General features: G+C 48.7%; 2 protein-coding genes across 2 annotated transcripts; both read right to left on the bottom strand.

Annotated features, from left to right (window-relative positions):
* Positions 1 to 819: 819 nt before the first annotated feature.
* On the bottom strand, positions 820 to 12,514 carry MRPS9 (mitochondrial ribosomal protein S9). The gene is made up of 11 exons (XM_078612196.1): positions 12,379 to 12,514; positions 10,184 to 10,399; positions 8,843 to 8,905; positions 7,099 to 7,129; positions 5,150 to 5,229; positions 4,687 to 4,772; positions 4,285 to 4,360; positions 2,988 to 3,159; positions 2,495 to 2,603; positions 1,824 to 1,993; positions 820 to 1,291 (listed from the first exon to the last, which is right to left on the bottom strand). Exons 1-11 carry the CDS (start codon positions 12,478 to 12,480, stop codon positions 1,200 to 1,202), a joined length of 1,197 nt encoding a protein of 398 aa, XP_078468322.1. The 5' UTR covers positions 12,481 to 12,514; the 3' UTR covers positions 820 to 1,199.
* A 1,656-nt stretch (positions 12,515 to 14,170) lies between these two features.
* On the bottom strand, positions 14,171 to 19,669 carry LOC144731202 (uncharacterized). The gene is made up of 3 exons (XM_078612197.1): positions 19,608 to 19,669; positions 17,010 to 17,172; positions 14,171 to 14,408 (listed from the first exon to the last, which is right to left on the bottom strand). The coding sequence occupies exons 1-3, from the start codon at positions 19,657 to 19,659 to the stop codon at positions 14,318 to 14,320; spliced, it is 306 nt and encodes a 101-aa protein (XP_078468323.1). The 5' UTR covers positions 19,660 to 19,669; the 3' UTR covers positions 14,171 to 14,317.
* Between the last annotated feature and the right edge of the window lie 563 nt (positions 19,670 to 20,232).

The raw sequence follows: 20,232 nt of genomic DNA, 5'->3' as shown, positions 1-20,232 counted from the left end.
TCTCCGGGTCCATCCGGGTTTTCCCTCCACATTGAGAAACGTGCGTTTTAAGAGTATTTGGCTGATGTGCATTTCCACGTGATGAGCCACTTTGTTGAGCAATCATTTGTGGCCAGGTCGCTTCTGAAAAAGATCTCTATAGCTTAGTGGACTTTACCTTGTAAAAAATGTTTAATTCGACTGCAACTCAAGAAAGGCATTTTTTGACCGTTAATTTAAAATAGGGATTGTAACCGCACGCCGTGTTAAATGCCATTTTAATTGCCATAGGCGTGTTCCGCTCACAAGTGGGCGCACCTCACGTGGTTATTGCAGATTGCTGGCGAGATTCCCACTGCACAGCGTTCTGCCTGTGTATCCGCCATGCGTCGAGACAACGTCCTCGTGTGTGTGGTCCAGGCCACTTAGGCCACCACCAGGAGAGTGCTTGTGTGAAGTTCTCTCGCGCCGTACGTAGCCAACCGCGCCAATCGGAGGTGCGGGGCGAGGACAATAAACTAAACACAAAGAGCAGTTTTCACCCCAAACCAAACGGGCAGACAGAAGAAATGAACACGATAAACAACGCCCTCCTCCCACATTTACAAACGCGTTAACTTTTCTCACTATTTAAGCCTCAAACTATTTTGACGTTTGCCAGAAATGTTCTATGAATTGGCCCATGACCCGAAAAGTCACCGACTCTCCAGCACTGCTACTGCGGAGCGCGCTGTTGTTATTGTTGGTAGTGCTTGTGCACCGCTACGATTATTAACCGCGCGCAGGGCGGCTCGCGTCACACAGCCGAGCGAGGTGCACACACACACGCACACAATGGAGTTGTTGCTCGATTTTCTTTTTATTAAAATAATTCCTGTAGTTATTATTTTTACGTTTGTTTACCCGCGCCGCAGGGAGTTCAAGAGTCTTCCTTCAGCGGCAGGGTCCTGTCACGTTTTGTCACGGCAATGGGTGCCCGCTGCTGGCGCGTGTGATCCCGATCGAGCCACTTGGCAGCTACATTCTCAGCATTGGGATCGTTTGGCAAAGACCGCTGACGCTGTACGTTCTTGGCTCTGTTAAAAGAAGAAATCCTCACGCACGCTGCAAGTGGCAACAGGGAGCGGCTGCAATGCGGGAGCTGTGGAGACCGGCCCAGTGGGCGCCAGCTGTCCCTGTGAGCGCGTCGGCAGCGCTAGCGGCAGCGCTAGGCGGCAGCGCTAACGCTTCTTCCACGTGAACTTGCGGCGAGCGCCCTCCTGTCCCGGCTTCTTCCTCTCCTTCGTTCTCTGGTCCTTGGTCAACAATCCGGCTGAGTGCGGAGAGACAAGAGTCAGACCCAGGCTTGGAATGCAAAGAACATTGAACCAACAGACCCAGCGTTCAGCCTCTTGCAGGGGCTACACAGACGCGTTAGCGTGCACGCCTGGCCTTTAACAGGCTGTTGGGGAAAGTGCCGTTAGTGAGCAGCACCTATAAAGGCCGGCACGGCAAAAAAGGGGGTATCCGGCCAGCACCACACATGGCTGCCTTTGTCTCTCCAGTGGCGAAGTTTACACATCGCACCAAGTGCTAATTTGAGGCCTAGTCCAGGAGCGGTTCAGATAATCGTCACTGATGTTGGCCGTGAGCGGGAATCGAACTGGGGCCGCTGGGTTTGCAGCGCAGCGTGCGAACTGCTACACTACTGCTCCCCACACTCACTCACACAAAGATCCCCCGTATAGCCTTCGCAGACTGTTGGGGCAAGTGCTGTGAGCGAGCACCTATTAAGGCCGGCACGGCAGACACAAAGACGAACCCACTTACATACACTGGCACACTCACTCGCTCTCCCAACTCACCCCTGCGCATGCTCTCGATGAGGTGCGGCTCCAGGAAGGTGGTGAGCGCGAGGGCCAGGGCGTGGCGCACGGCGCCGGCCTGTGCGGAGCTGCCCACGCCGCTCACCTCGCACTCCGCGTCGTGCGCGCCCAGACGCCCCGCAAATTGCAGCGGGAACATCAGCTGCATTCTGCGTCACGCACACCGAGACAAAGGTCCCCCACGTAGCCTTTGCAACCGTCGGGGCGAGTGCTGTTAGAAAGCAAGCCGGCATGGCACACGAGACGTTTGCCCCCCCGGGTGGTGATGCGTATTCATGTTCCCGTGTGACCTTTGCTCATCGATTCCTCCACCATGTTCATTCACCACACTAACACTCACCCACTCACTCATCCACTCTGACTGACCCAACCACTCACCACACTGCAGACCACAACAACACTCACCCACTCACTCATCCACTCTGACTGACCCAACCACTCACCACACATCTCTGCTCCTTCCCTCCCACTGCTTCGCTTGGGAATTCCTTCCCGTCGTCTCTTTTCCCAACTTAATATTGCTCACTTCAACAAACGCATTATGCCCTTATCGACTAGAACTCGGAGAGTACTGTCTGTGCTGTCTGTTGCTGGCCACTTGGCACACTGGGGCCGCGTGCCACGCGTGGAGACGTGGGTCGGGTCCCCACCTGTCCTGCAGCTGGGGGAAGTAGTCGACGTGTCCCAGTCCGTTGACGGTGACTTTCCCCGACCCGCTCTCCCACAGCGTCACCTTGGCCCGGGCCCTCTTCCGGAAGCCTGCGGAGGCCCGAAGACACTCGCGAGCTCAATCGCACGCCCGGCCAAGGCGGCAAGAGTCGACGGAAACCAAGACGCGGGTCCGGTCGCTAAATACCGGTGTTGAGCGCCGTGGCAAGTTTGTCGTCCTTCCCCCGCGCATGTGACGAGCACGGTTGGTTACGTGTGTATACGTGTGAAAGTATGCGTGGTTATGTAGGTGCGTGTGTGTGCATGGCTCGAATTGTCCGCACGTGAGTGCGTGTACGTGCGGTAGTGCGTGTGCACAAGTGTACAAGAATGCGCGCCTTATTAGGTGCTCGATAATGGCACTTTCCCCATCAATCTATTAAAGGCTGTGCGGGGGAACTTTGCCCGTGTGTGCGTGTGCGTGCGTGCGGTTACCGAGCGCCTCGCTGTACGCGCGCCCCTCCTGGTCCGCGCGTCGCTCCGGGATCTCCTGCTGCTGCGACTGCACCTGCAGCGCCACGCGGAAGCGCAGCAGCTGCTCGCGCGCTGCCTCGGTGGGGAACGGCTGCGACGCGATTCGCTCGCCCAGCCGCACGAAGCGCGCGTACTGCACGCACGCGCACACAACACAGACACAGATTCCGCGTGTAGCATCGACAGACCGTTCAACACACCGGTGGGTTAAAGTAGTGAACTATTTGTCATTTGTAAACGTGACACATTTTTTACTGTCTGGCCGTGTCAACGCAATCTAACCCAAAAACCTTTATTATGAATAATATTGGTCGCGAAAGCCTATGTGTTAAACTCGACAGACCGTTGGAGCAAGTGCCGTTAGGGAGTGGCGCCTATGAAGGCCGGCATAGCGCACAAGGGGGCGGTGCAAGTTATTCAGAAAAGCTCCTACGAGTCTCAAGACTTGTTTTCAGGAGAAACTCACAGTTGAGTGTTGGCCAATTCTATTATAAAATAAGCATTCTTCCAAAAATTTAATAAACTCACACAAAACTCGCACGTGGACGCACAAATGGCAAAGATCACTTAGATAGCAGATACCTCGCCACCTTTGTCTTCCCAGTGCTGATAATTATACACCGAAGCAGGTACTCATTTAAGGCCGAGTAGACCTAGGGTAGGCCCCAGACCAGTTCAAATGTTAGCTAGCTGTGGCCGGCAACTAAACTCCGGTTGCCGGGTTCACAATGCAGAGCGCTAACCATTATGCCACCACTCCACGAGCACACACACGTGTATATACACACAAAGGCACATACACGCGCATATATGTAGAGGCATGTCCACATCAACCTCATTCTACAAGCTTGCCTACCCTGTTCCCCACACCCCCGCCCCTCCAGCTCAAGATCACCGCTTCCCCAAACTTCCAGGCATCTCACGAGGGGCGGCTGCCTCTGAGAGGAATGTAAACCCACAATGCACGGCGAGAGCGCAAGGGGGAGGCCTGTGAACCCACAATGCACGGCGAGAGCCCAAGGGGGAGGCCTGTGAACCCACAATGCACGGCGAGAGCCCAAGGGGGAGGCCTGTGAACCCACAATGCACGGCGAGAGCGCAAGGGGGACGACTGTGTACCCACAATGCACGGCGAGAACGCAAGGGGGAGGCCTGTGAAGCCACAATGCACGGCGAGAGCCCAAGGGGGAGGCCTGTGAACCCACAATGCACGGTAAACGTTGGGGGGGGGGGGGGGGGGGGGAGTATGAGCACGCACGTCGTGCTCGCTGAGCTGCTCGTTCAGCGACTGCTCCAGCTCCTCTTGCGTCACCCAGCGGCTGCTCGGCAGGGCCCTGCGCACGGCAGGAGGCAGACACGCGGTGAGACTCACCGTGGTACGCAGCGCACCACGTCACACGGAGCACAGCGCGCCGTGGTACACAGCGGTGAGACACACCGTGAAAACTCACCGTGCCGCGTCACACGGTACACAGAGTTCAACATACACGCACACAACAGGGGGAAGATGACGTACAAAACTCCACGCAGAACGGCGCCCGATTCGGGAATTGAACCCAGGGACTTCTTGCTCTCGTGGTGCGAGCGTTGCCACAGCGCCACCACCCAGCTGCTGCTGCTCTTGGCGTTGTTGTTGTTGTTGTTGTGGTGCGACTCTTACACAGGCTTAGCGTCACCGGACGTGTAACCTTTGCTCCTCATCTTGTCTTCCTCAGCCTCAACCTGCAGCATCTGGGAGTACAAGTCCTGCAAACAAAGACAAAGATCCCCCGTATAGCTTTAACAGGGTGTTGGGACAAGTGCTGTTTACGAGCACCTTTGAACGCTGAAAGTGGGTGGGTTGCCAACACCACGCCCGTCAGCCTTTATCTTGCCAGTGCTGGTGTTTACCACGTGGTAACAGGTACTTATTTAAGGCTGAGTCGACCTAGGGGATGCCCAGAACCGGTTCAGATCACCATCAACGGTATTAAGCATGAGCGGGACTCGAAATCGGGTTGCCTGGTTCGTAGTGCAGCGCGCTATCCGCTGCACTACCGCACCCCACACGCTCTCTGACACACACGTACGTACGAGCACACACGTACGTGTACACACGTGCGTACGAGCACACAGGTACGTACGTGCATGAGGGTGTAGTAGTTGGGCTTCCCCGTGTAGAAGAGGTAGTGGAATGGACGTCCATCTTCTCCCCACTGGATGACTGGGAACGCGCACACGGACAGGCACACGGACAGACACACGGACAGGCACACGGACAGACACACACGAACAATAAACACAAGTAACTTTTAACTTAAAACTTTCGAGACTGCAGGAATTCATATTCTTTGGTTCTTTCGGTAAAGTCACGTAGATAGAAAAATAATAATACAAAATAAAGTGAATAAAAATAATTAAAATAAAATAAAAAAACACTCATGTAGACTGTAGCCTGGTTATTAACCATTGCTACAGTCTACATTATAGACTGCCAGTACACTCACCCAGCTTAATAACCAGGCTACAGTCTACATTATAGACTGCCTGTACACTCACCAAACTTAATAACCAGGCGACAGTCTACATTATAGACTGCCAGTACACTCACCCAGCCTATTAACCAGGCTGCAGTCTACATTATAGACTGCCAGTACACTCACCAAACTTAATAACCAGGCTACAGTCTACATTATAGACTGCCAGTACACTCACTCCGGTTAAGAACCAGGCTACAGTCTACATTATAGACTGCCAGTACACTCAATCCGGTTAAGAACCAGGCTACAGTCTACATTAGTGGATTTTTGTTTATTATTATTTTTATTTACTTTATTTTTTATTATTATTTTTCTATCTACATGACTTTACCGACAGAACCGAAGTGATGTTAGTGAACACCTATTCAGGCTTGCGTGGCACACAAGAAGATGCTGATGTTTACACACCGCACAAGGTACTCATTTAAAGCAGGACCAATTTCGATATCACTCACAACTGATGTCAAACCAGGCCACGAGTCTAACTCAAGTTGCCGTGTTCATAGCGCAGTGCTCCAACCGCTAGGCAACCACTCGCCACACACATGCACACATCCACACCCATATCTCAAGAGCATTGATGATCATTTGACTGGGGCTCTCTCTAACCACTTGGATGTCCTGTCTAGACACGTGGACTCTGCTGCAGACCAAACAGCGAATTAGCGGAGGTGTTTAGCCTATTAGCTTAATTAACAAAAAAAACTTTAATTACTTATTAACAATCTAGCGGCTAACAGGGTGAGCTGCTAATCGATTGGCTCCCGTGTGTAGCCAACCGAGCTACTGTTCAATAACTCTTTCTCCTTATACACTAATAAAAAGACGATGGAAACGGCTTCCCTTTATTCATTCCTTCCTCCTATGAGCGTATAAATGCTCAACGCTCATTAATCGATTGGCCTAAAATAGCATTCTCAGGAAGAACGTAATCAACCAGGTAGGGTGTTGACTGTTATGTTATCCGACTCTCTGTTGTATTACATTACATTTCTAAGTATACTAGATTTGTGTTTCTATTTCATTTATACCTGATGATGATTGCTTGTGTTGCAATCGAAACGTCGTATGCTAGTATTTAATTTATTATTTTCTCTTAATGCGTGACTTTACCAAAAGAACCTAAGAGTAATTCCTGCAGTCACGAAAGCTCCAAATTAAGTCTAAAATCTGAATATAGGACCCCAGAGCTTGGGCAATTATTGGTTAGCGGCTGTTGCGCTGCCGCTTTCTCGCTTGCCTGAAGTTCCCCGCGCGTCCGTGCGAAATATGCGCGAGTTACAAATCCTACGGCTGTGATCCGAGATGCAATTTGCATGATGAATGAAACAGCTTTCTAAAAACATACAACAGTTTCATTATTATAACTGTGGGAGAAATAGCCTGCCAGTGGAACAATTCACAGATCATCCAAGCCCCCGCAAGAAACAAGAATTGGGGATAAGAGGCGTCTGAGCATGAGGAGTGCTGCTGCGTTGTTGTTCAGGTGACTTTCAGTGTCTCTGGGTGAAACGCCAAATGTAAATATCCAACCACGGACTCCGCCTCCGTACCTTTTTGCTTGGGGAATATCTCCTCTGGATGCTGCAAAACAAATGGAACGTAAATGAGCGTAACATTCACTCGGATGCGATTATTCCGGTACAGGTTTGTCCTCGCTTAACACGGTGGTAGATCCATGAGGTTTTTTTTGGGTTAAATCGCGTAAATATAAATGTGTCATTAAAGCCCGCCACCACCCGACACAGCCAATTAGTAAGGTTTGTCACAGAAACAGAACATGCCAATTCATTACTGGTACAGCACACCGGTGTGTTGGAGAGTAAACCCACAACATTTACAATTCGAGTATGACGATTCATCATCAGTGGTAGATGCATTCCTGAAAAGTGCCGAGTTAAGCAAAAATAACGTTAAGCGAAAACAATTTCCCCATGAATAAAAAAAACAATACTATTTGCCGAGATTTACGTATGCACACATAGTAAGTTGTGGGGAAAAATAACGGAGGGAACGCCGCCAAATTACTGTATCATTCTGCGTACAGTATCGTACCGCCCAGCCACGCAGCTCAAAAAATTAGTTTGTGGTCAACCGCTCAGATATCGCGTTACGATGCGCATTCCGCGGTGTGTGAAAAGTGTTCCCCAACGGAATGCGCTATAGCAAAAATGCATTGTGTTAACATCTATGAAGCGAGGACTAACCGTATTACGATACGTAATGAATTTTTTGGGTGAGGTGACGTAGTCTCGGCTCATAACGCCTCTCAAGCTCACCCAAGGGTTTTCCCATTTCTCTCCTGGTGCCGCGTGTATAACAGAGACAACGATTCCTTGTATCGTGCTCACAGGCTGTTCTGCTGGGTGCAAGTTAACGAGTGCCTGTTAATGCCGCCACTCCGCACGGAGAGATGGTGTGGCTACCACCACCATAAACGGCCACCTCTCTCTCCCCAGTGCTGATGATTACACATTGCACAAGGTACTAGGGGAGGCCCAGAACCAGTTCAGATATAAACCACTAATGTTAGCTCTGGATGGGAATCGAACTAGGGATATCAATCTTGATTTGAAGCTTTCGTGACTGCAGGAATCCATGCTCTTTGGTTCTTTCGGTAAAGTCACGTAGGTATAAAATAAATGACAACATTTCGGGCACAACACAAGCGTCCGTCGTCAGGTGGGAAAGCAAAACCTGATGACGGATGCTTGTGTTGCGCCCGGAACGTCGCGAGTTATTTTTATTTTATACCTACGTGACTTTACCGAAAGAACGAAAGAGTAGGGATATCTACTTTGTGGTTGTAGTGTGCCGACCGCTACGCAATATAAATACAATACACACACAGAAACAGACCTCTGTAGCTATAAAAACCATTCGGGTCAGCTGAGAGTATAGCACGGGGCTGTGATCTTGCTTGTTTCTATGGAGAAGGCCTGTCTCTGCATGGGAAAGTCACAGATTTTTAGTGTTGCAATAATTTGCTGAAATGCCCTCTACACCAAACAGGTCAGGAAGCACCATAGACCGTGCTTGCAACCCATTCAGATATCCATTCAGACCATCATCCCTCTGAGGTTGATAAAATAAGCATTAACTTGTGGGACCGGGAAACATCACGGGAAGGAGGAATTTCCACTACTGGCTCAGAAGCACCAATAGAAATGAGCGCTGTTCCAGTTCATTTGAGCACAGACACTTTGACCTTTGACATCAACACACAGTTACTTGAACGTACACACACAGTGCGGAATGAAAAACAACAAACGAGATTTTTGATACGAGTTACAATACCTTCATTATGGGACGGGCCTTCTTCTCGAACAGCCCCGAGGGGAAGAGATATTCAATCGCTTTCTGAAAGAGAAACAAACAGCGTCAGTCTTTGTACTGCATCCCTCAATTGCACACCTTGGCACTGCTATGGGAGATCAGCTTCAATAAGTATAACCCATAAAAACAAAGTTTTTCACTATAAATCCTTTATATGCGTGGCGGCTAGAGTCCTCTCGTCCTCTGGCTTGAGATGGCTGTCACCTATGGGTCAGATGATTGCATTGCACCATTAAGCAATTGGTAATTAAATATATTTTTGTCCTAAAAAGTGTAAAATTTTGAAAAAACATTTTCACGAACATTAATTGTCACGCACAACGAGTCTGTGTGGAAAATGTCAGCTCGATTGGATCACGGGAAGTGGGTTAAAAAACGACCGAAAGATTTGCACGGTCCTAAGCAAGCAAGCAAGCAAACTTAATATAAAGGATTTAAAAAAGTGGTTCATCACGGCCGTGCCAGTCACATGGACCATGAACTCACAAGACCCGGGTTCAAACCCCAGGTTTGTGGTTACCTCTAATGGCTGTCAGAACACTTGGCCGGCATAGCTGAAGTGCTTGCACGGTGTATATGGGACGAGGGTGGGTGCGATGTATGCCTGTAGAGGTAGTGGATCACACACATGCTGAGACTCCCAGACTCACTGTGTTGCAATTTGGCCCGGAGACGACAGGAGAACGAGTGGGACCATAAAACTGTCTCTACGGACAATTTGTGTTTTACTCCTTAAAATTATCTTGTCCAAACATCCTCACGCAGGCACCTCCTTAAAACGAGTCTTGAGAATCAATGAGGTTTTTCTAAATAGATGTTATACCAAGTGTTTTCCCGTTGGGAATATCCATCAGCTGTGGAGGGTGAGCACAATCCAACCCCAGAACCTGAACAGTGACTCTCAGTGGCAACATCATCACCCCTGAGATATGAAGGACCAGGCCTAGGTATTGAGACTAAATAGTCAACGGTGCATGCTCAGTAGAACTCCCAACGAAACTCCGCCCTGAGCTTGAACCGAGGATCGCTGGGGGTCCTCGCTCAGTGACGTTGACCCGGCCCATATGAACGGATTGAGACCGAGCGAGACTCCCGGTCTGGGCCCTCAGCAGTGCCGGCACAGCGTCTCGGCAGCAGCGCGGCGCGCGTGGTGCATGCGTGGTGCATGCGTGGTGCATGCGTGGTGCATGCGTGGTGCATGCGTGGTGCATGCGTGGTGCATGCGTGGTGCATGCGTGGTGCATGCGTGGTGCATGCGTGGTGCATGCGTGGTGCATGCGTGGTGCGTGCGTTGCTCCTCACGTCGATGTGCTCCTGCGTGAAGGATTCCTCGTCCTCGCCCATCATGTTGGCGAGGTGGCGCCGTCCCAGCTCGTAGTCTCGCAGCTGCTGGGCCAGGAACTCCTCCGAGAGGCGGTCGGCGGCGCCGCCGCTGCCGCCGCTCACGGTGGAGCCGGGACGGGCGGCCACGTACGGGCGCCGGGAGCTCAGCCAGGCGCCTGTTCCGCGCACACACGCCTGCACGCTCACGCGCAGTAACCGTAGCAGCAGCATTATCTTAATCGGCAGACGTCGTAAAATTATCATCAACAGCAGCAGCATCTTTTTGATTCGAAGTGGGGTGACAGTGACAGATGCAGAAACGGTGGCAATGTCACCAATATCATCACAACAGACCAAATTAATAATCAGTTACATAAAACAAAAGCAGAAACTTCATCACCTTCACAAGCTGCAACATCATCACTCGCACCATGAACACGAGCAGTGACATTTTTACCAGCCTCTTCGTCATCATTACCACCAGTGACTTCACCAATAGCAATAACATCATCTTCAAATGTAACAACATCCCACCAGCAGCAACATTACCAGTGGCATTGTCTTCCCCAGCACCACCATTGTCAGCACCATCACCAGCAAAAAAACTTCATAAGCATCATCACCACCAGCATCATCATCAACATGACATCAACATGACATCATCATCACCAGCACCATCATCATGACAGGTTCATCACCAGCATCATCATCAACATGACATCATCATTATCACCAGCATCATTATCACCAGCATCATTATCACCAGCATCATTATCACCAGCATCATCACGACAGGTTCCTCACCAGCATCATCATCAACATGTCATCATCATTATCACCAGCATCATTATCACCACCAGCATCATCATCATGACAGGTTCATCACCAGCATCATCATCATCAACATGACAGCATCACAGCAGCATCATAATGATCAACATGACATCATCAACATAACATCATCATCACCAGCATCATCATCAACATGACATCATCATCAAGATGACATCATCAACAGGACAGCATCATCAACAGGACAGTATCATTATGACAGGTTCATCACCAGCAGCATCATCATGACAGGTTCAGCATCATCATTAACATGACAGCATCACAGCAGCATCATCACCAGCAGCATCATGATCAACATGACATCATCAACATAACATCATCATTATCACCAGCATCATCATGACAGGTTCATCACCAGCATCATCATCAACATGACATCATCACAGCAGCATCATCACCAGCAGCATCATGATCAACATGACATCATCATCACCAGCATCATCAACATGACATCATCAACAGGACAGCATCATCACCAGTAGCATCATCATGACAGGTTCATCACCAGCATCATCATCAACAGGACAGCATCATCGCCAGCAGGAGCATCACCAGCAGCATCATAAACAGGGCAGGATCATCACCATAACGACATCATCATCACCGGGAAAGCATCATCACCAGCAGCATCATCATCATGACAGGTTCGTCACAGCAGCATCATCACCATAACGACAGCATCATCACCATAAGGACAGCATCATCATCGCCAGCAGCATCAATACGAAGCACCGGCACCGCGAGCAACATCGCCCCCGCGCCGTGCGCCGTGCGGCACCGTGAGGTCACCGTGAGGTCACCGTGAGGTCACCGTGAGGTCACCGTGAGGTCACCGTGAGGTCACCGTGAGGTCACCGTGAGGTCACCGTGAGGTCACGGGGCAGGTGACGAGAGCCAGCGACGCGACCTTCTCAAACAGTTTCATCAAAATGCTTGAGAGCTATAACGGGAAACTCCACATTACCAGGGTGGGGATATGCCTGCCGTCTCCCTTCATTAAACAAAATCCACAAATTGACTCCACGCACGCTGCTACCCGTTATATTGAGCCCCGGGGCCGAGCCCAGAATGTCAACTCGCGACCTCCTATACCGATGGCGGGGTGGCAGCAACAGCCGCAGGGCCCCGTGAAACCCGCGCCACACCGCGTCTCTCCGCGTCTCCCCGCTCAAGGCGAACACGGGGACGGCGCTTAACTCCCGCGGTGACAATTCCTCATTCCCGTGGCGGGGCCAATGACATTCACGGCAGCACCAGCAGTGCGCCGCAACAGGAGGAGCGGACGGACGCTCTCTCGCGGGTGCCACGAATACAAAACTCACGTCGACCAGGGAGCCGCCGCGTCTCCCCGGAGCGGGGAACGAACCGCGAGCCCTGAGCAGCGAGGCCGAGGCGCGGAACCACGCCGCTGCGGGCGCGGCCATCTTGCTACTCCTGCAGCACTTGCACGGCGACCGCAGTGCGCATGCGCGCCGAGCCGCCACCTTGTTACTCCCGTGAAGCGCGCCGAGCCGCCATCTTACTACTCCCCAGAGTGCGCCTCAACGCGCATGCGCGACCAGCCGCCAACTTACTACTGCCGTGCAGCGCGTGAGCCGCCATCTTACTACTCCCCACAGTGCGCCTCAATGCGCATGCGCGATGAGTTGCCATCTTGCTACTCCCGTTAGGCACGGGCCGCCATCTTACTACTCCCCACAGCGCGCCTCAACGCGCATGCGCGCCGAGTCGCCATCACAATCGGAATCTGTATAAGAATAGGTTTTAGCCTTTCTGTCGATAAAACAGGAGTTGTGTTGAGATGCCAAATCACCAAACAGAAACCTTTTGCGAGGAATCATGTCTGTACTAACCACCAGAGGTGGGACAAAGTCATTGTTATGCAAGTCCAAGTCGAGTCGCAAGTCATCAAATTCATGACTCGAGTCTGACTCGAGTCCAAGTCACATGACTCGAGTCCACACCTCTGCTAACCACACGGTACTTGTGGTGGACATGCAACCAAAAGCATGCTCTGGTAGTGTGTGATGATGCGTTGTCTTTGAAGCTGATTGTTCCACCCCAGAGACAGCTTTGTTGAGAGCCTAAGTCTCAAACAGGCGAACAGCGACGATTCACTGTCAACATCTGAGTCACATGGATTCAGATTGTAAATGTCGTGGCTTGGCTCTCCAACACAGCGGTTAGTGCTGTACTAGTATACTACACTATACACTACACTATACACTACACTACTATACACTACACTATACACTACACTACTATATACTACACTATACACTACACTACTCAGAGCCGGCCCAGCCACTAAGCGACCCTTGCAATTGCAAAGGGCCCCGTGGCCAGCAGAGGGCCCCCTAGAGTCACTGCTAGCTAGTGGGTGAAAAAAATCATACATCAAAGGGGCCTCCAACCAAATTTTGCTTAGGGCCCCCAAAGGTCTAGGGCCGGTTCTGACACTACTATAAACTACACTACACTATACACTACACTACTATACACTACACTACACACTACACTATATACTACACTATACACTACACTATTACAGTATACACTACACTATACTACACACTACACTATACACTGCACTATACACTACACTAAACACTACTACACACTAGTGCTGTACTAGTGACGAATTGGCCACGTTCTGTTGACGTGACAACTCTTACTAGTTGGCTGTGTCGGGTGGTGGAGGGGTTTAACGACACATTTATCTATTTACACGGTCTAACCCCAAAACAACTCTATTATCGATGAGAATCTGACCTGCACAAGGAACCCACAACCGTGTCCACAACCCACACGGTCTAGCCGCAGTCTTGTGTACAGGGCGATTTGAGTTTTCACGTCCATACGGGCACAATAAATATTATAAATACATATTATTTGTGTTTCTCTCTTGTGATGGGACTTTGCAGGATGAACGTTGAGATTTATAAGGGCACGGGGTAACCAATAAGTTCTCAATTGGCCTGTAATAATCTCGGCGCTGACAAAGGGTTGACAGGTTTGGGAATCCGATGATCTATGAAGCTCTTTGATCACAGATGTCCAGTGGAGGCGCGGGGCAAGAAAGTTACAACAAACGAAACGCACACAACACGTGTATTAAAGTTCGGCACTCTTTTAAAGCGGAGTTAGACCCAGAGTGGTCGTTCACGGCACACAAACAAACACATGTAGACGAGTGAATCAATAATCAATATGTATATCGATATGCAACGTGGGCTGCGAGGGTGACCCGCCCGGCGTTTGTCACTCGACGACGGTGACGACGACTTTGCGACTTCGCCTCAACTTCTCCTCCTCGGCTGCCGACAGCAGCAGCTCGATTTTAGCACGAGGTCTGTGTTAACGTGATAACGTGTTAACATGATGCGTGTTAACGTGATGACGTGATGAGTGTTAACGTGACAAGTGTCAACGTGGCAAGTGTTAAGTGTTAACATGATAAGTGTTAACGTGTTAAGTGTTAGTGTTAACGTGTTAACATGTTAGGTGTTAACATGATGAGTGTTAGCGTGATAAGTGTTAACGTGTTAAGTGTTAACATGATAAGTGTTAACGTGATAAGTGTTGACGTGTGAAGTGTTAACATAATACGTGTTAACGTGATAAGTGTTAGCGTGATAAGTGTCAACGTGTTAAGTGTTAACGTGATAAGTGTTAACGTGTTAACATGATACGTGTTAAGTGTTAACGTGTTAAGTGTTAACGTGTTAAGTGTTAACGTGGAAAGTGTTACCGTGTTAACATGTTAAGTGTTAACATTATAAGTGTTAAGTGTTAACGTGATAAGTGTTAACGTGTTAAGTGTTAACATGATAAGTGTTAACGTGTTAACATGATACGTGTTAACGTGTTAAGTGTTAACGTGTTAAGTGTTAACATGTTAAGTGTTAACGTGGAAAGTGTTACCGTGTTAACATGTTAAGTGTTAGCATGATAAGTGTTAACATGTTAAGTGTTAACGTGATAAGTGTTAACGTGTTAACATGATAAGTGTTAACGTGTTAAGTGTTAACATGATAAGTGTTAACGTGTTAAGTGTTAACATGATAAGTGTTAACGTGTTAACGTGTTAACACGTTAACGTGATAAATGTTAACGTGATAGGTGTTACCGTGTTAACATGATGAGTGTTAACGTGTTAAGTGTTAAAGTGTTAACGTGATAAGTGTTAACGTGTTAACATGATACGTGTTAACGTGTTAAGTGTTAACGTGTTAAGTGTTAACATGTTAAGTGTTAACGTGGAAAGTGTTACCGTGTTAACATGTTAAGTGTTAACATGATAAGTGTTAACATGTTAAGTGTTAACGTGATAAGTGTTAACGTGTTAACATGATAAGTGTTAACGTGTTAAGTGTTAACGTGTTAAGTGTTAACATGATAAGTGTTAACGTGTTAAGTGTTAACATGATAAGTGTTAACGTGTTAACGTGTTAACACGTTAACGTGATAAATGTTAACGTGATAGGTGTTACCGTGTTAACATGATGAGTGTTAACGTGTTAAGTGTTAAAGTGTTAACGTGATTAGTGTTAACGTGTTAACATGATGAGTGTTAATGTGTTAAGTGTTAACGTGATAAGTGTTAACGTGATGAGTGTTCTTTGTTCTTTCTGTAAAGTCACGTAGAAGGGAAAAAATAAAATAATAAAAATAGAAAAATTTGTATTGTTTTATATTTATATTATTATTTTATTACTTACATATAAAACAAGATTTTGTTTTTAAACATAAAACTATTATTGTTTTTATATTTTTATTATTTTATTGTTTTCCTTCGACGTGACTTTACCGAAAGAACCAAGAATATGAATCCCTGCAGTCACGAAAGCTTTAAATCGAGTTTTTACATAATATGTGTTAACATTAGAAACATTCGTGGACGTGAATGAAACGTAGGGACATGGCGATAGCAAACTGAATCGTGTAACTATGATTAGTGATCGCAGTGGGCTGTGTACATTTGTACACTTAGGTTTTTTTCGGTAAAGTCACGTAGGTAAAAAATGAAATTTTAATTAATAAAAGTAATAATAGAAATAAAATAAAATAATAGTGATTTATTATTTTATTTTATTTCTATTATTACTTTCATTAATTTTAATAGTGATTTATTATTTTATTTCTATGATTACTTTTATTCATTTTAATTTTATTTTTTACCTACGTGACTTTACCGAAAAAACTAAGAGTATGAATCCTTGCAGTCACGAAAGCTTCAAATCTAGAATGTGTACATTTCTATTTGATTGTTCCCAGGTAAGCCCCACTGAGCTAATTATCTCTCGATTTAGAAGCGACCCGGCGATCACAAATAACAAGGGGGCCGTCCATAAATGACGTCACGCACCTAGGGGGGGGGGGTCGGACATTTGTGACGATGTGTGACGATGGGGGGGGGCGGGGTTGAGAAATGTGACGTCACATCAAAATGCGCAACTTTAAATAAATATAGACAACACGTTCTACTTAATTAAATATACTTTTTAATACATGTTTTCTCCTACATCAGAGTGCAGCGGCACATTAAATACGCACTACAATGACAATAGTTTAAAGCGATTTGAAGCATGTTTTTTTTATTTGGGGGGGGGGGGGGCAGCGCTTTGTGACGTCATATTTCAGGGGGGGGGGGGGTCTGACTTTTTGTGACGTCGTGTGACGAAGTGGGGAGGGGTCAAAAATCGTCCAAAATCGTCCAAAATCGCGTGACGTCATTTATGGCCGGCCCCCAAGCTCCACGCGTGTTTTTCTCTACGTGGAGAAAAACACAAAAATCCACGCGACCACGTGGAGATGGAGATGGACACGCCAGGGTCCGAATCGAAACCCACGACTTCGTGCGTACCGGGCGAGGGATTTAACATCTCACGTTCAAGTGTCGACGTCGATTGCGACGCAGCGATGATCGTGGGGGGAGGGGGGGGTGGCTCACTCGTCTGCTCGTCTCTCCAGGAACTCGCGCGTGCTGTGGACCATGGCCAGGAGCAGCACGAAGACGAAGAACGCCACCAGCGCCGTCTCCAGCAGCGCGGAGGAGGAGGAGGAGGCCGCGCGCGGGGACCTCACCACGGCGGCCGCGCTCTCCACAGCGGGGGCTGTGTACACACACAGCACACACAGGACACACACACAGGACACACACAGCACGCACACAGCACAGATACAGCACACACACACACACAGCACACACACACAGCTGGGGCTGTGTACACAACACACACAGCACACACATACAACACACACATATACAGCACATACAACACACATACACAACACACATACAACACACACATACAACACACATACACAACACACATACAACACACACATACAACACACACATACAGCACACACACACAACACACACATACAACACGCACATATAACACACATACACAACACACATACAACACACACATACAACACACACATACAGCACACACACACAACACACACATACAACACGCACATATAACACACATACACAACACACATACAACACACACATACAACACACACATACAGCACACACACACAACACACACATACAACACGCACATATAACACACATACACAACACACATACAACACACACATACAACACACACATACAACACACACATACAGCACACACACACAACACACACATACAACACGCACATATAACACACATACACAACACACATACAACACACACATACAACACACACAACACACACAGCACACACAACACACACATACAACACACACAACACACACAACACACACATACAACACACACATACAACACACACACATATACACACATAAATACAGAACACATACACAACACACACCACACACAAAGCACACACATACACAACGCACACACACACAGCACACACACATACACAGCACATACCCAGCACACACACACCACACAGCACACACACCACACACACACAGCTGGGGCTGCGCACACACAGCACATACAGCACACATAAAACACACAACACAGCACACACACAGCACACACAACACACACATACAACACATACACAGCACACATACAACACACACATACAGCACACACATACAACACACACATACACACACATACAGCACACACACAGCACACATACAACATACACATACACAACAACAACAACCGCCATTCACCACTAAGTGGCGGCGACATCACCACGGCGCTTGTGCCAGGCTAGGTGCACGTTGAGGCCACGTGAAGTGTCGAACGCCCGCTGGCAGGTCACGGGGCAGACCCAGCAGGTGCCACGGTGTCGACCGACTGAAATGAGTGGCCGATACACCACCTGTGCCCCCTACTGTGCCCCCTACTGTGCCCTCTACTGTGCCAACTTGCTGTGCTTTATCGCCCGGCGCTCCGCACGTTGTTGTGAGCGTCGCTCCTCTGCCCTCTAACTGAGGTCAATTGTTGTTATTTATTCTCTCCCAATTTTATTCCATTTGCGCCATGAGCACCAAGTCTTGGGATGAAGCGTCACCATTGGAAGGAACCAATGCCCGTGTGGTAGTACACGAGCCCCCACACGGAGATTAATGGAACTACTTCTGATTACTCACCCGCTCATTTTAAAGTGTTCCTAGCCAAGCAGGAATGATCGTGGGTGTATGCAAACATCGGCATCCGCAGACAATGCAATTGGGAGGTAAACACATTCCTGCGGAGGGAGCTGGTAGGAACGTTGGGTTGCTCGGTCAATGGCCAGGGTCAACGGCGGCGTGGTGTATTCTGCAAATATGGCCGACTGTGAGGGCGGGCACAAGCCGGCGTGAGTAGCTTAAACGTTGAGTTTTATAAGGGCACCACGGGGTGACCAGCTCCTCCCCACCCAGCCCCACCCCTCCCATCCCCCACTCAGCCCCTCCCAGCCCCTCTCACCCAGCCCCACCCCTCCCATTTTTGGATACACGACGGACGGACGGACACAATAATCCCCTGTGGGCAGGTGGAACCAGGTGGTTCCTACCAGTATTAACACAGTCCCATGTCAAACACACGCTATGATTCGAACTACATTTACACAATACTGTCATTGATTTAACTAAAAAAGATGAAGTTGACATTTCCCACCCATCAGCCTGGCAGTATTGACCAGAGTTGCTCAGTGGCGGATCTATGAGTGGTGGCGATCGACAATTGCCTCCTTCATGGCACCCAACAAATTGCGACATCGCATTCGTTACGCACTGTTGCACGTTTATTCTGTACGTTACAATCTACTTTGCTCAGCACGAGGTCGTGACGGATTTCATATGCCCGGCACCGTTCCCCGTCTGCTGTAATGTGCAGTATGGATGTCTACTTTCTTGAGGGCGCTACTGGGGCTTAAAATTAGTATTGACGGAGAACTCTACTTTAAAAGCTTGGTGTTGTAGATCCGTTTATGCTGCAAATCTTTAAAAAACATATCCCAACCGTCTCGGTGTCCAATAAACTTTCAATTGTTTTGACGTTTTACTGAACACGATCTCTGAGATGTACATCTTCACGTCCACGCAGTCTCCCTACCGCCATGCACGAGCAGCGGTGTCGCAAGCAGAAGCGCCGCTCTCAGCCTCATCTCGCCTGATCGTGTCGGGTGTTGTGGCGCAAGAGCCGGCAGGGATGTCACCGCCACTTGGTGGCGAACGGCGGCCGTTGTCGTTGAGCAACACAGCGGGCTCGCGCGCCGTGGCATTCCACGTGTCCGTCTTGTGAATGTTCTTGCAGTGATTTTGACCCTCCCTCACCCCCCCCCCCCCCCGAAAAAAAATCTTGATTTGAAGCTTTCGTGACTGCAGGAATCCATACTCTTTGGTTCTTTCGGTGAAGTGACGTAGGTATTAAATAAAATAGATCACGACGTTTCGGGCGCAACACAAGCGTCCGTCATCAGGTGGGAAAGGATGGTCTGCTGCTGATGCAGGCTGTTTTAAAAGGTTTGAAATGGGTGTAGCCCAAGGGTCATAAAGAAGTGGCTGGGTCTAGTGATGTTAATGTGAGAAATTAGCATGTAACTGGGCACGGAAGTGGCTATGTTAATGTGAGAGATTAGCATGAAATAACAGCTGACATAGGCAGGGAGGATGGAACCGTTTTTATTTTATCGACCCCCCCCCCCTGGAGGGATCATGGGCCGAGGCAGCCCTCAGTC

This window comes from Lampetra planeri, chromosome 38, assembly GCF_965212315.1.
Source record: "Lampetra planeri chromosome 38, kcLamPlan1.2.h2, whole genome shotgun sequence".
In the NCBI taxonomy this organism is placed as follows: domain Eukaryota; kingdom Metazoa; phylum Chordata; class Hyperoartia; order Petromyzontiformes; family Petromyzontidae; genus Lampetra; species Lampetra planeri.
Note: the sequence above shows the minus strand (reverse complement) of the source record. Positions and strands in the feature narration are given on the sequence as shown.

Coding starts and splice junctions, on each gene's coding strand:
- LOC144731202 (XM_078612197.1), bottom strand. CDS start 19,659: ATGAGGCTGAGAGCGGCGCTTCTGCTTGCGACACCGCTGCTCGTGCAT. Junction 17,173..19,607: donor ACCGCTGCTCGTGCATGGCG/GTAGGGAGACTG, acceptor GTGTGTACACAG/CCCCCGCTGTGGAGAGCGCG. Junction 14,409..17,009: donor CTGGAGAGACGAGCAGACGA/GTGAGCCACCCC, acceptor ACGTTAACACAG/ACCTCGTGCTAAAATCGAGC.
- MRPS9 (XM_078612196.1), bottom strand. CDS start 12,480: ATGGCCGCGCCCGCAGCGGCGTGGTTCCGCGCCTCGGCCTCGCTGCTC. Junction 8,906..10,183: donor TCACGCAGGAGCACATCGAC/GTGAGGAGCAAC, acceptor TTTCTCTTTCAG/AAAGCGATTGAATATCTCTT. Junction 4,361..4,686: donor TCCGGTGACGCTAAGCCTGT/GTAAGAGTCGCA, acceptor TGCCGTGCGCAG/GGCCCTGCCGAGCAGCCGCT.